Here is a 14,258-nt window from a genome sequence, read left to right as displayed (position 1 = left end):
TGTTCTTCTGAAACATAAAAGGAAGGAAATCTCTCAATAGCCTGAAATCAAATTATCTCTCCGTGTTAATCTACATGTAAAACACCCGAGCCCACTTCTTTAAAGGAAAATAGTTTTACTGATAAGCAAAGCTAGACTGTGTGCTGTGGATACAAGAATTAAGTGGATTGATTTTTTTTTTTTTGTCTGCAGAGTACTATTTATAGCATCAATTAACTCCTCGTGGTTGGGATGAGTCATTTGACACATCTGTTGCTGAGCTTAAACACTCGCTGTTCTGCGGGGTCACAGTTGGATTTTTTGCCCTCTGCTCTCCAAACTGCGCGGTGAAATGACAATTTCCCAACTAATGGCCGTTAGTTTAAACACTCGTCCGCTGGCGGCGTCACGGCAGCGTTGGGAGGAGCTGAAGCAGGCGGTTGGGCCGCCTCTCTGCATCGCTGGCCTGGTCTTTTTGTTGGCCATTTTGTTATTTATTCTATCTGTTAGAAGATGGCACGATAGTATCTTCCATGAAAGAATTATTATGATCATTTGTAGGATTTTCCGGCCTTCGGTTACTCCGTTTTGCCAACGAGAAGCTGGTCTGGCTGTGGAAATTGCGGCCTACCCACTGCCCCTCCTGGGCCTGCGTTTTGGGAAATGGAGGTTTAATGTGTGTAAATACGTGGCAGTTCTCAGCTGTAATTCCCCACACACGCACCGTTTCAGACCCCATTCCTCTCAGTAGCTTTTCTCTTAAAATGGAAGCCCGTTTACCAACCTCAAAACATCCAGAAGCCAAGAAAAGTGAGGGTACTTGTATATTGGCAGGGGGTTGGAACTGGGTGATCTGAGAGGTCCCTTCCAACCCCACCCATTCTATGATATTGTTTAGTGAAATCCGTTAAGTATTCTGTGGCGGTAATTGCATCAGGTTATAGGAGTTTGTTCATGCGATTGGCTTGTTTGTGGCCAAACTGGATTGTATATTAACGAAGCCAAGCTTTAAAATACTAGGGGAAGAACTAGGGAGTGGAGTTACGAACTCTGCTGCCTTTGATCTTTAGCCTTTTCTCTTTCTCATTGAAATAGCCCTGTTCTAAGAATAGACGTATTGATTTCTGGTGGCTCTGCTTGCAAGGTCGCCTCTACAGTAAGGAAGTGTTTCTGTTGCAAATGAGATCAGACCCCGTCCAGGCACACAACCCTGCGCAGACAGCAATGCCTTGATGGTTAATTTAATGCCTGATACCATCTAGCATTCGCATAAGCTGCTTTTTTTTTTACTAGCTGCTTGGAAGACAGCTTTCTAGTAAAATGGCTATAATGGAATTTTCTACTCAATAGAAGTTTGCAGAGATTGTCTCTGCTCGCAGCGGCCGGAGCGGCCGTTGGTGTCGGGGAGAAGCAGGCTGGGCTGAGAGGGAGCGTGGGAGCCTGGTACGCGGAGCTTCTGCTGAACGCAGCTGGGCTGGTACTTGGGAACCGGCATGTGCATGAACCAGAAAGGGACCACAAAGCACAGTCCATTTTTAAGTAGAACTCCTCATTGATTTCAGTGGGGGAGACCTGTGAAAAATCAATGAGATGCAGCAGCTTGAGGAAGCAACGCCGCGTGTTGTAGGGTGCTGCCCTGGTGGGCCGGTGGGCTGATCAACCCGGGAGCAAGCACGCCTGGAAAGTTCTGAGGAAGAAGAAAAGGTGTCTGAGAAGCAGCAAATTTACTGGTCACATTCCACAAGAAATAGCAAAGTATGACCTTATTAATTCTAGTTTTAACTTCCGAGTTGCATCTTATTTCTGTAGAAAAACAAAAAATATAAAGGAAAATATAAACCTTTCTGGGGACGTGTAAACTTAGGCCTGTTTGTTATAATGTACAATGTTAAGCAAATGGAACTGCTGAAATCATCAAAATATTCTGAATTTTTCCATGCGATTTGTGCACATCATTCAGCTCAGTTGGTTACTTCAGACTTGGCTTCTTCACACGGGGCGGGAGGGGAGAGCTGTCTTCCAAATGCTACCCAACCAAAACAGATAAATAGAAAGTAAGTTGTGCAAAACAGTGACTCTCTTTATGTAGGGAATGAAGTATTAATGGTGCTACCACTTCCATGGTTGTGGCTGACCTGACGGAATTAACACTTGCTGAGGTCGAACAAAGCGAGGGATTCTGCCACGTTCCAGGTGGGCAGGGGCAGCCTGAAGTCAGAGCTCAGCCCTTCTGCCTCCTTCACCCTCCTGAGAGGTGCAGCATTCCCAACCAACGGCTCCGCCTGGGCACTCGCTTGAAGATATGTGGGGGGGTGCGTTTACACAGAGGATCTCCAGTGCACAGTGTGAATTTATAGGCTATCACATACCCCATTAAACCTTCGTGCGGACACTTAGTAGGTGTGAGGTAACGTGATGCCGCTTTGCCGTGCTGTTTTATGCTTAATTAACACAAAGACTGATCTTTGAGGGAAGCGTGGCATAACGAGAGCTCTGCGAGGGAAGAGTTCCGCTCGCTCACTGCAGAGGAGTTTCAGGTCCTGGAGAGCAAGAGCTCTGCCTCAGAAAGGTGCTGTTACACTCTTCTTGTCTAAAAAGGATAAATTTCAAGGAGAAATGAAAATTTCTTATGCTGGGTAAAAGTAATCATCGGCTAAAACATTTACTTTAAAAATCACCCTTGTAAAAATATTTCAATTTGAAGTTTAATGCGTTACTGAATTATTTATGCTATTATCGGCGTGCAGTTGTCGGAAAGGTGTTCTGTATTGCTCTAATTTATTTTCCTTTCCATTTGGGAGTACAGAATAGCAATTGAAATGTATATTATTATGGAAATAGAGCTACAGTATAATTAAAGCTGTGTAGGCACGCTGCGTCGCCAAGTCCTGAAAACACTGCATGAAATTTTGGAAGGAAAACCTGAGAAACTCCCCGTAGCAAACTGCTGACGTGAGGGATCGTTACCGGAGGGAGGCTGCGGAAAGACGACTGGTGTCATTTAAACATGCCCTGGTTGTGTGCGCGTTTCCCATGATTATTTCACAAGAGAGACCGTATTAGATATAAGAAAGCTCTGTATTCTTTTTTGCTGAGAACTATCTTTTGCGAGTTGATACCATATGATTTCAGTGCATTTAACTAAGAGGTTAGTTGAAGTATTAATTTGTAAATGTGCTGGGAACCATCACGGCTCGAGTGGCGATGCTGTGGTGGTGCCGCTGCCCAGAGCCCGTTCTGCAGGGCGTGAGGTTGGAACTGTGTTGGGCGTACAGAGATGTGTGTGTGTCCGCGTTCTTCTGTTGGTGTAGCCAAACCCAGATCGCAGTGTGATATTCTGCAAATTTATCTGCAGAATTTATTTATTTCTACAAAACGATTCCTGCTGGATGATGGCATGAAATTTCCTACTGATGTAAAACCTCAAATATTACTCGGTGTCATTATTTCTGCAGCAATGGAACTGGAGAGCTGCAGCGCTCGTGGCTGCGTCCTTAGGATCCAGAGTTCCTTCTCCAGGAGTTTTCCTCTGAGCATTTCCCCTGCCCATGTTTCTTCCCCAGTTGAAGCCTTGTTTCACAGACTGCTTCTGTCCAAAGGAACAAAAAACCCCCGACCAGCTTTTTTTGTTTGTTTCTTTTGACACCAGCACAGTACGTCTGTCTGTGCCTATGAGAGAACTATATTGAAATAGCTTTCTTTGTGAATTCCTCATTGCTATTCATTGGTGGAGATCGTCACGTAAGGGTCAGATTAGAACTCAGTCAACCAGAGCAGCAGCGAGAGAAGCCAGGCTCAAGATAGATTTCGCCATAAGGTCTGAGAAGCTGTTGGAATTTGTATGTGTAATATATATATTTATTTTATTTTATTTTCCAAAGTGTTGCTCTTTTGTCTGTAGAAGCTGGATTATGCTTAATTTATTCCCTCTGGTCATTTACTGAGAATTAGTCTTTCTCTCACGCTGCCTCCTGACATTCATCTCTGGGCATATCTTTGCACAGTTTTGTTATATCTCGTATGTTTTGGGCAGAGAATTTACTTCTGTTAGTTTAAGAAAAATGAGTTTTCTGGCGTGATGGTTCCATGCCCTTTGAGATTGGATCTATGCAAAGAAAGGATCGTATTTCTGGTAATTTGGCTGAAACACAAGAAATGGTGTTTATGCTGGCTTCAGGGAGGCAGACAGTACCTGGTCAAGCATAAAATCTGCTGGCGCAAGATTACTCTCAGAAAATGTTCTAAACCATTTGAAGCAGCAAAGTGAGTTTGTCCTGGCTCTGCACCTCGTGCCACGGGGTTGCAGCATTTTTGATGTGGTAGTAGCTTAAAAGGGGATATACTGCTTCGCAGAACCGTGCCTTTGCGGAAGGGACTCTGTTCTGTGTGTTCTCCAGCAAAAACAGGTACTAAATTTGCAGTTGCTGACCCAGAGAAGTTTTGGTGCTAAATGTTTTATGACAAAACAAATCAGAGATTTACAGAGCTACGCAGAGGTCCTAACAGCCCCAAACCTGCTTTCGCTTGGGTTTCGTACCGGATTAGATTACAGACAGGTAGAACAAAGAAGGTGGCTGTAAGCTGTTGTGCAGCGTGCGTCTTTCAGAGATGAATGTACCCTCTCCAACAGGTATCGATGAGATTGCCTGGAGCTGTTTGGGGGCTCATACATCAAACCTGGGGCCTTAAGTTGCCTGCCTAAACAATTCTCGCTTCTGAGAGTGCCATGTTACGTTTCTGTGCTTTGAAATGTTTGGCTACAACTTCCAGTTTTGTAGCATTCAAAATCCTCATTCCACTCCAGGGTTTTCCCTGATTTAGGACATTAACAGTAAGTGTCACAGGAAGGTGCAAGTATTGATCACTGCTAACAAATCAGATTAACCAGTTTGGGTGTTTTTCCTTAAGGATGGGTTTCTCAGGGTTGGCTTCTCTGAATATTGTTTCTTCTTCCTTCAAGTTAGGAGGAAAACAGTATAATAAATGATTTATACAACATAGCGAGGAGAACCTGGGAGATGACTGCACAGAAGAGGCTGCAACACCTTATTAACTAACTCTGTCTTCTCTTTCCTCTCTCTCGTAGCTGGTTCTGTGGAGGCTGCTCTCCTGCTTTGTCTGTACTTTCCTGGTCTTAGTGGGGGATGTCCCAGCAGCTCTAACGCTCTGACCCCAGTAACCCACTAGGTGTGTATCGCTTGGTTTTCTCTGCATGCGTTCCCATACTGCATGGGGGATAACGGTCATTTTATGCTGCTCATCTCTTGTGGCTCTTCAGGGTGAAAATATAATTAGCATGCACTACGCTTCAGCTCCATAGATTATTTAAGCCATGTTTTTGCTTTTATTCCAGTGGTTTTCTTCCCTGTAGAAGCACAGCTCCTGTTCCCATGCATGCTCGCAGGCCCTCATGTTTGCTCCTGCAGCGGCTGGTGTGCTCGATGTACAAGCTTCGCGTTGCTCATTGTAGAACCATCTCTTGTTCCAGGAGCGAGTGGAGTCGGGCTGGGGGGGAGCACTAGTGGGGCAGCTACTGTTGGACCGAGGCATCTCCTGTGTGCCCCGAGGGGCACTTCCTCTCCCGCTGGGAGAAGGCTCTGCCATGTCCTGTGGTGGAGAGGTGGGCGCCGCTCTCCGAAGGCGGCTCACTCGCCGGCCCGTGGCCTTGGGCAGGCAGAATGCTGCCGGCAGGGCAGGGCATGCGGGGTTCCCCGGGACTGTTAGGATTGAGGTGCCCAGCTCTCGCAGAACTTGACCCCCCTCAATCTCAAGGGCTCTTTAAAAACTCTTGACTATCAGCAACATCCTCTATTACCGAAATTAGCGTGCGGAGTTAACTCCCTTTTTCTGCAGAGAACCAAGTGACCGTAGGGATGTCAGTGTTTCCAAGAGCCTTCCAGCTTGGGCATGAGTGGGGTATTAGTGGTGCGTGGGACCCCCGTGTTGGCTCGCTGCTCCGGGGGGAGTTTCCTCATCCCTATTGAGCACTTCAGCTGTGTGGACTTGTAGGAGGCCTTTTGATGCCTTAGTTCTTCATAGGAACAGTCACAAAAAACCGGATCCTCTCACTTTGCTCTGTCTCTAATGCAACACTAATATATTTAGAGTCACGTAGGCAGGAGAGAGATTTGCTGCTGTCAGCGTAGCCTTTGACACTCCGCAGGCAAGTGTTTGCTGCGTTTAGAAGTGCAGCCTCAGGAATAATCTTTACCTGGCTGCTATTGGTCTAATATTTTCATTTATTTATACCCTTTTCAGTGCACTTTAATTTATTTACAAACGGTAGCAAATTGCAAGTGGCAGCCTGAGTAACTAACTCATGAGTCAGTACTTTTATTTTTCTCCTCTAGTCTAGACTGCTGATAATGTAAATTGTTGAAACCCTGGGTAAATAATTGGGAGTGCAATCAACAGCAAGCAAGTATTTATGTGCTAATAAAACGTTTGAAATGCAGAAGTCTGTCCAACAGTTCTTAAAAGGCAGTTATTGGTCCTGCTGGTGTTTCTGCATAGCAATTAGGATTTTTATGGTCACTAATTGTACATCTGAAAATTTATACAGTTTATTTTCTGCCTGTGTTTTTTCTTTGCGCAGAGAAAAGAAGCACAATATTTACGGTTGTAAGGCAGTTGACGTTATATTTTCTGCATGGAGATCTCTGTAGCTCTCTAGAGATTTGTACCATTTATAGAACCCAAATTTTCTAGGTTCTCTCGTGTGTGGCATCAAGGGCTTATAGCTCATTATGGGTTTTCTGAATGGGATCTTTGTCGCATTCTTGGAATGTGACTTGAAAGTTATATACCAGCTCAGTCGTCAGCTGTGATTTTTATTATTAAAGCTGTTACTGCTTCAGAATCTGTATTAGGGGAGGTGCTTCTCAATTTTTCATGCTGCTGTTGGTAATGCTTTTCCTTAGGACAGAAACTTGCATTATGTATTCTAAAGGGAACCCATTTTTTTTTAAATTTTGTTCCTGTCGTTTACATCCTGTTCCTACTTCCCTATGTGGTTCACCTCCTGAGGGTGGTCCATACAAGTGCCCAGCCCTTTGGCCCCCCAGAGGTCCCGGCTCTGTCCCATCGGTTGCGTGTGAGAAGGGGCTGATGGGGCTGCAGGAGGTGGGTCCCTGCGGGGAGCAGCTGAGGAAACGTGAGTTCCTGCTCGGCAGCCCCTCTCCGGGCCCATCTCCGTTCGTTAATCCCCGGCCCCTTCTCACTCTTCCTTCTTTTTCCTTGGGCCCGGAGCATCCCTCCATCTGAGGCGCATTTGGAGCAGTGTGTCGATGGGGCTCTTCCTCTCTCCAGCGTAAGGGCACTGATAATTAGCAATCAGGTAGCTGTCTTTAAGAATACACAGCCCGCGGAGGTGCGCAGCCGCTGCCGTGTCTGCGCGGCGGTGCCAGGGCTGGAGTCACGCAGCCCCGTCCTGCGGCGGGCAGCCCTCCCGCCAGCCACACCGTCCCCTGGCGCGGCCGGGATCCTCCTCTGGCAGACCAGGCTGCTCTCCCAAGGCTTTATAGACTTCTATTAACACAGCAGAACGAGGTTCGGAGCGCAAGGTCTGTGGAGTTGGCAGCTTGGTCTATATTTGACTAGTTTGCGACATCTGGAAAACCCTGTGCTGGTTTTTGGTTTTCTTTTAGAATCTCAGTAGAAGTTAAATCAATGCAGAAATGAGAAGAGTCACTTCTGATGAGTCTGAGAACCCGAAAGGCTCAAATCACGGTTGTGCGTAAACATGATGAGATTTGTCCATGGCAGTCCTTCCACTGTTTGCAGCGTGATTTCGTATCACCCTGATTCCTTTCACCAGCAGCTCCCTAGGAGTTAGCAGTGCCCCACAGAGCTGCTGGCAGGTTATTTCCCATGAAATCAAGGTGTGTGTCATCGGGTTTGGGTCTGTTACTTCTGCCCCACTGTCTTTTGGGCCCGTTGGATGATGTCAACCACGTATGACAAAAGAAGGGAGACCCTGGGCCTACTTCTGAGTTTCCAACAAACTGTGCGAAAACATGCTGCCTAACATCTACTAATATCCCTCTTTTGGGAACATAACAGTGTACGAGCGTCTTATCGTTAGCTACCAAAGCATCAGCACAGGAGAGAGACGTGATGAATGTGAGAGTCATGGAGAACACGTCAGGTGAGACCGTGCACCACCTGAAGGCACTGAAGGAGGAAACGCAAAGCTTCAGGAGCCCAGGGCATGGTAGAGCCAGCGCTCCTGGAGATCCTGGTTGGTAGGTGGAAAACCAAGAATCCCTGGCAGCAGGAAGAATCGCTACCGGTTTGCGCATCCAGGGACAATTTCTAGGGACTTAGCGCAGAACATGAACTGTTCTTGAGTTACAGAGCTGGGGAAAATTCTGCCTCTGTGCTCATCTCAGAGGTGCTCCGAGTAGTTTAGTGGTGAACAGCAGTAACCAGTTCCTTGTTTAGCTTAGCGAAAGGTTTCTGCAGAAGCCACCATTTAAGCTTATATGATGGTGCTGATTTTGTACTCTCATGAAAACATTTGAACTGAAGTTCACATTGCAGATCTGTGGAATCAGTGGGGCGTTTTGCTGCACACACCGTGCAGGTGGAGGTGGGGTTTCGATGGAATACACGTAACCCTGCCAGAGAGGACATAAGGCAGAAGATACATCCCGTCTAGCTCGTTTCTGAATTCTTCTTTTTCCTGCATTGAGAGACAAGCAGTTTTGTGTGTTTTCCATGGAAGATGTTTGATTTTGGCTTTTTCATTTGCATTATTAGCGAACGGCTGCATGAGGCTTCATTGGCTACCATGCTGACATCATCGCGCACGTTTCAACTGCAGTTGCACTCTCTGCATTTAAAAATATTTTCCATATTACAGTGTGCTTCTGTAATTTAAACACGGAAACTCTTTTCAGCTGCTGTCTGCTACATTTGGGGGGCGGAGGAGGGTGTCCATTCACTTGGAAAAAATGGACACAACTGTTTCATTGTACCATGAAGTTTCTGTCTTTTAAAATGTTAAACTTCTCACTTTGCTGTTAAAGACAAAAATGCCAGGTGTCTATAGTGAGAAAGATTGTCTTCCTCATTCCCTCCAAAGGCGTATCATTTTTTGTGTATTTATTTTAAGTACATTATTATTTGCACAGTGAAATTAACTTCGCAAGAGGGCTGAAAACCCTTGTCAGAGCCATTTTCGCAAAAAGATCAAAGGAATTAAATATAAAGTCTCTCTGAGGTGATCCTGTGGTTGGTTTTTTTTTTCTTTTTTTGAACAGGGAAGCCTTGGATTAATTACTTTTAATTTAAAATCGCATCAATGGATGGAAAGGAATTCTTTTCAGAGCGCGCTGCAGTTTGCTTCGGAGAGTGAACAGTATTTTAGTAGGGTGACTAACAATGTGCATTTTTATTTTTAACCTGTGCCCTCCCCACCCCTCCACCTAACCCTTTCCATTTGCCCCGGTCAGTCAACAGGCAGGAGCACTTGAAAGCAGTCATGGATGACTATGATATCAGGTCTGCTGCCAGCATTTTAGCCTCCGTTAAAGAGCAAGAAGCTCGTTTCGAGCGGCTCACCCGGGCACTGGAGGAAGAGCGGCGCAACGTCTCCTTGCAGCTGGAGCGTGCCAATCCGCCCGCCGACCGCCTCAGCATCTGCAACATTGGCAATGGGCAGCCCCTGGCCACCGCCTGGCAGCAGCTGGTCCTGCAGGTAACGGCCTGCTCCTTCCACCTGTCGCTAGAGTTCACCCGCACCAGAACCTCCCATTCCAGAGTCAGGCGCATCTTGTTTGTCGTCAGCACTTCATTCCGTAGCTCGCCTTCTGGCACCCCGGAGCTGGTGTGCTCCGTCGATTCATTTGCTAGCTCCGACTTCAGAGCCTGGGCTTAGAAGTTGCTTTTACTTCCTCTGAGCTCGTGGGATGCTTTTAAACGTGTGTGCGTCCCTGAGCGCTAAACCCTAAAGAGAGATCTTCACACCCTCCTCTGAATCTGTGCATTTGCTCTAAGTATGGTGATGTGCTGGCGATCGAAAAAGAATCACAATGAATTGACTCATAATCTCCATAGCAAACAACATTTCCATTAGAAATAGCTGGACGTTGAATAGAGGGAACAGCATGAAAAGCAGGGATTTCCATCCTGCAAAGCCTTACTCTTTGTGTGGGGAGGACTTCGTATTTGTTTCTCGTGTTTATTGAATTGATAGACTTTATTTTAGTGCTGCAAGCTGGCTTTGTGGTAGCTGTACATCTCCAAATATTGTTTTGCTTGATGTGTGTTCTTTAACTGTTTAAATGTGCAATGATAAACTACTTCCATCGCTGAATTATGTAGGCTCGCGAATCACCCTGACGTGCACGGTAAGTCATGCAGAAGCAATAGCAGCGTTTGTGAAGCTGTTTCCTGAGAAAACGTTGTTCAATTCAGAGAGAAACTCCAGGCTACGGGGACTCTAAAAGTTGTTTCCCAATTACACCAGGCTGTTTTACAATTACGCTTGCATCGAGCTGTATTCAGGCAGCCCCTACATCAGATTATGTCAGCACGGCTTTTCTGTCAAGGGCTGCCATGTTTCCCTATGTGTCGGCGCTTGAATTCGGGACGCGTGGTGTGAGGAGCAGCCGGCCCTGTGGGCTCTTCCCTCCTGCTCGGCAGCTGGGCTGGGGAGAGGGGAGATGTGCTTACATATATATATATATTTTTTATAGATAAAGGATGAGTTCACCTTCACTTTTTCTGAATGACTTTGTGCAGAGTGCCTGATTAATAGCTCCAGAATGAAATTCCTTATCCACAAAACTGATGAAGCATGATTTTCTGCAGCGTTATGGCTTCAGGTCTAACCGCTTCCAAGAAAACTTAATGCAAGAGCTGAAGTTAGGGGGGTCTACGTGACTTAGGGAGAAGCAGCCCCCGCGCGTGACCCCCGGCGGAGCCAGCGTACGCTCCGCTCATTGCCACGGCGTGCTGGGGGGAGCGTTAGTGCAGAAATAATTAGTGTTGAGGTTTTTAGAGTAGCTTGTATATGAAATAAAATGGTTGATTAGCTAAATATGCACAGTTAAGAATTAATGTGAGGTTATTTGTGTGAATTGTCATTAAATGTACTGAGGGCCAAATTCCTCCCTGCCTTGCTAGAATTAATTAAATAGTGTTTAAATGAAGGATGAAGCCTGTACATTCAGTCTTACGCAGAACATATAGCGATTTCATCTTTACTATTATATATTGCACTTGGCTGTGAAGCGCACACGAGGCAGAAGGCAGGGGGTCAGTGGGTCCGGGTTGCTCTCGCGCTGCCGTGAGTTGCAGCCGTCTCTGAAGCTGCGTTTCGGCGAGCGCTGGCTGATCTCTGCTTATCACCCCACACAGCCTTTGGCTGTAAGTCGTAGTACGAAACAACTCAAGTAGTAGCTTTGCCATTTGGAAGTTGCGTAGGTGACTATACATAATCTAGTTATTCTGAGTAGAGTTTGGGCCAAAACTGAGGGTTAACTCCGTTTTATGAGAATGCCAAATAATCTTTAATGATCTCCAGGACCAGGCGTCAGTTTTCCGTGTTGTTTGATTGTCAAGTGGAATCTGTCAAAGGACTCGTTTGGGAAGTGCGTATGGCCAGGGCTTTGGTAACAGAGTCCCTCTCAGGACCTTGGTGTAATATACGCTCCCAGACTTATTCCCTCCTCAGAAAAGAAAATTAAGGTCTTTTTTTTTTTTTTTTAATTTTAGAAAAGGAAAAATAATATATAGGCAGTGTGCCAGAAGTGTAAGAGTTTTCTGAAGTCCTCAAAAGACAAAATCAAGGTCTTATGCAAATACTGATTCTAATTAATTCATTCTGGATTTTTTGGCCACCCACACTTTTTTTTTTTTTTTTAATACCAACTTTAAACTCATTCCATAACAATAGCTCCTTGTCCCAGGCAGCCCATTTCACTGCCTCCCCCTTCCCCCTTCCCCTTTCCCTTTTCCCTTCCCTTCCCGATGTGCCGGAATTGCCAAAAACTGCATGCGTAGACTTCTTAATTTTACATTGAGGAAGTGTGGGGCATTTTTCTAAAAAGTATCTTAAAGTTGTTTTTCATGGGAGAAGTTGATAACTAATTGTTAATGGTTTGGTCAGATAGTAATTAGAAATGGCTGAGATTATTCTTTAATGGGAATTTTTCCCAGAGGAGGGGTTTCTGGGAGACACTGTCCTGAGTGTTGCTGAAACGTCTCCCGTCGGTACTGGCGAGGGTCTGTTATGGAGGCCGTGGCCAAAGCCCTCTTTCCCCCACCTGCTGCAGGAGGCCGAGCCCGCGGGCTCTGCGGGGGATCGGGCCCGTCCCTCCGTCCAGCGTGGGGCTGGCTGCACGGCCGGGGACGGAGTTGGGTGTTTCACCTCTGGAACTCTTGGAGGGTGTGCAACGCTAGGCATGCGTCAGTGCCTCGTCCACGCTAAGAACCCTCTGGACAAAAGGTCGTTAGTCACTCAATGAAAACCTCTGCTCTACTCTGAAATGTGTGACGTTTGATGAAATTTTAATCATAGAGGTTTTATCTGGTTCATAAAAATATCCTTAAAATCCTTCCAGTTTTTAAGAATGTTCTTGACTCCGTTCCCTACCCTGGCTCAGAGTGGTGGGAGCCACATGGCTGGCTTCTTTCTGAACGGGAGAATCCGGCTGTACTATAAAACCCAACCAGGTTTAACGTTTGCTTCTCTAATTTTTGCAGTAAAGAATGGCCCCAAAAGGCCATCTTGAAATGTCAGTAATCAACCAAGTTAATAAAATTTGGGGTTTTTCTTCACTTTGCAAATGCCATTATAGCTGTTCAAGGAAAACCAGCTTAGGGAAAAAAGCTACAGAATATTTTCGTAGTTACGATTTGGATCGTTCATATTTCAACTTCTGTGCCAGAGAAATAACACCTATTTAAAAACCAACAAACACATTTTCCTTTTTTTTTTTTTTTTTTTTTTTTATTTTTTTTAAGCAGGCATTTTCGTAGCCATAATTAAGCACCGGTATAATTCAGTCTTTATGTTAATCTGAAGTACCCGTGACTTCTGCCAAAAACGACATTTTGTGAACTGAGGGTCAGTTTCAAGCGAAAGGTGAACGCTGAAGCACAGCAGGACGCACGGTGAGAACTGAAAAAAATACAAGATTAGCTCAAATCGCTTTTCTAAGAAAATACCATCAAGTTAACCTTTCTGAGTTACAGTTTGAGCAACAATAACCCTCCTGTCTGTATTTCATGACTTTTATTTAAGACTCTGGGCTCCGCGCTGAGAGAGAGCAGACTGTGAGAACGCGGAGGCCGTTCCCAGGGCTGTGGTCGGGAGAACCCGGGTGCACTGCTGCGCTACGTGTGCTTGAACGTGCGCAGAGACGAGCAGAAATGGGTTCTGAGCTGCCCTGAGGCATCGGCGTACCTTTCTTTCTCCTGTCCATCTCATTCAGAACGCAGTTACATCTTTGCCTGTAAAGTTTTACGTAGTTAATTGTAGTTTGTGGTGCCTCTTGGCTTCCTTTGTTGTATATCGTATTTGTGCCCGTATTAAGGGACTGACAGCATGGAAAATGACATATTTTTTTTGCCTTACAGGTAAGGTCAGGTACAGATAACAGTGCTGTCGGTTCGTGGCAGCTCTGGTGGGACAGTACTGTTGCCTGTTACGATGCCAAATACCCACAAAACCCCTCGTTGGTAGTTAACCCGTCTGTGTTCTGCTTTCGCTAGAACTGAGCAGGTTGCGAAATGTTGAAAGAATTTGTAGGGACAGTCCTAATTCCTTTATAAAACCAGTTGAAACTGTAGAAATACGGGTTCTGGTCGAGGGGCAGCACTGGTCCAGTGCCAGTGGCCCCGTGGCTGTTCTCCAGCAGCTCCTGCCCTGGGCTCCTCTGCTGGCCACCAGCCCCCTGCCGCGCGTTGCCCGGCCGGGAGACTCCCTGCCAGTCTCCCTGCATTTCTAGGAATGGCCTGGGTCAGGTTTCGTGCCGTGCAGCCACTCGGAGGTGCCGGGGGGGATGGAGGGGGGGATTTGGGAATATGATTCCCATGGGAGAATGAGTCCTTAGCTCAGAATTCAGCTGAGCCTGGGAGCCCCGGCACAGGCAGGAACCCGACTCAGCTGCTTCTGAGGGAGACGCGTCCCCATGCAGGAGGTATGGTCCCGTCCCTGGCTTCTGCTGGGCTGGTGAGGGTCGTAGTGGAGTTTAGCTTGGAGGCTGGAGCTTCTGCCGCCTTTTTTATGGACATTGTCCCATCTCTGTGAAAGCACCGGCTCCTGGTTT

At 46.3% G+C, this 14,258-nt stretch overlaps 1 protein-coding gene across 8 annotated transcripts in view; it reads left to right on the top strand.

The window, feature by feature from the left end:
• Positions 1-14,258, top strand: part of ARVCF (ARVCF delta catenin family member) — a 273,582-nt gene that overhangs the window by 103,256 nt on the left and 156,068 nt on the right. For 2 of the 8 annotated variants that reach the window (XM_063350846.1, XM_063350847.1), the window contains exon 1: positions 9,439-9,679. The exons of 4 other annotated variants lie outside the window; for them this stretch is intronic. In XM_063350846.1, the coding sequence (XP_063206916.1) occupies positions 9,464-9,679 (216 nt within the window). In that variant the 5' untranslated portion in view covers positions 9,439-9,463. Of the gene's footprint in view, positions 1-5,074; positions 5,167-9,434; positions 9,680-14,258 lie in introns of those variants that run through there. 2 more of the 8 variants (XM_063350845.1, XM_063350843.1) reach the window with 2 other exon arrangements.

Source organism: Chroicocephalus ridibundus, chromosome 13 (genome assembly GCF_963924245.1).
Source record: "Chroicocephalus ridibundus chromosome 13, bChrRid1.1, whole genome shotgun sequence".
In the NCBI taxonomy this organism is placed as follows: Eukaryota; Metazoa; Chordata; class Aves; order Charadriiformes; family Laridae; genus Chroicocephalus; species Chroicocephalus ridibundus.
This window is presented reverse-complemented; position numbering and strand designations above follow the sequence as displayed.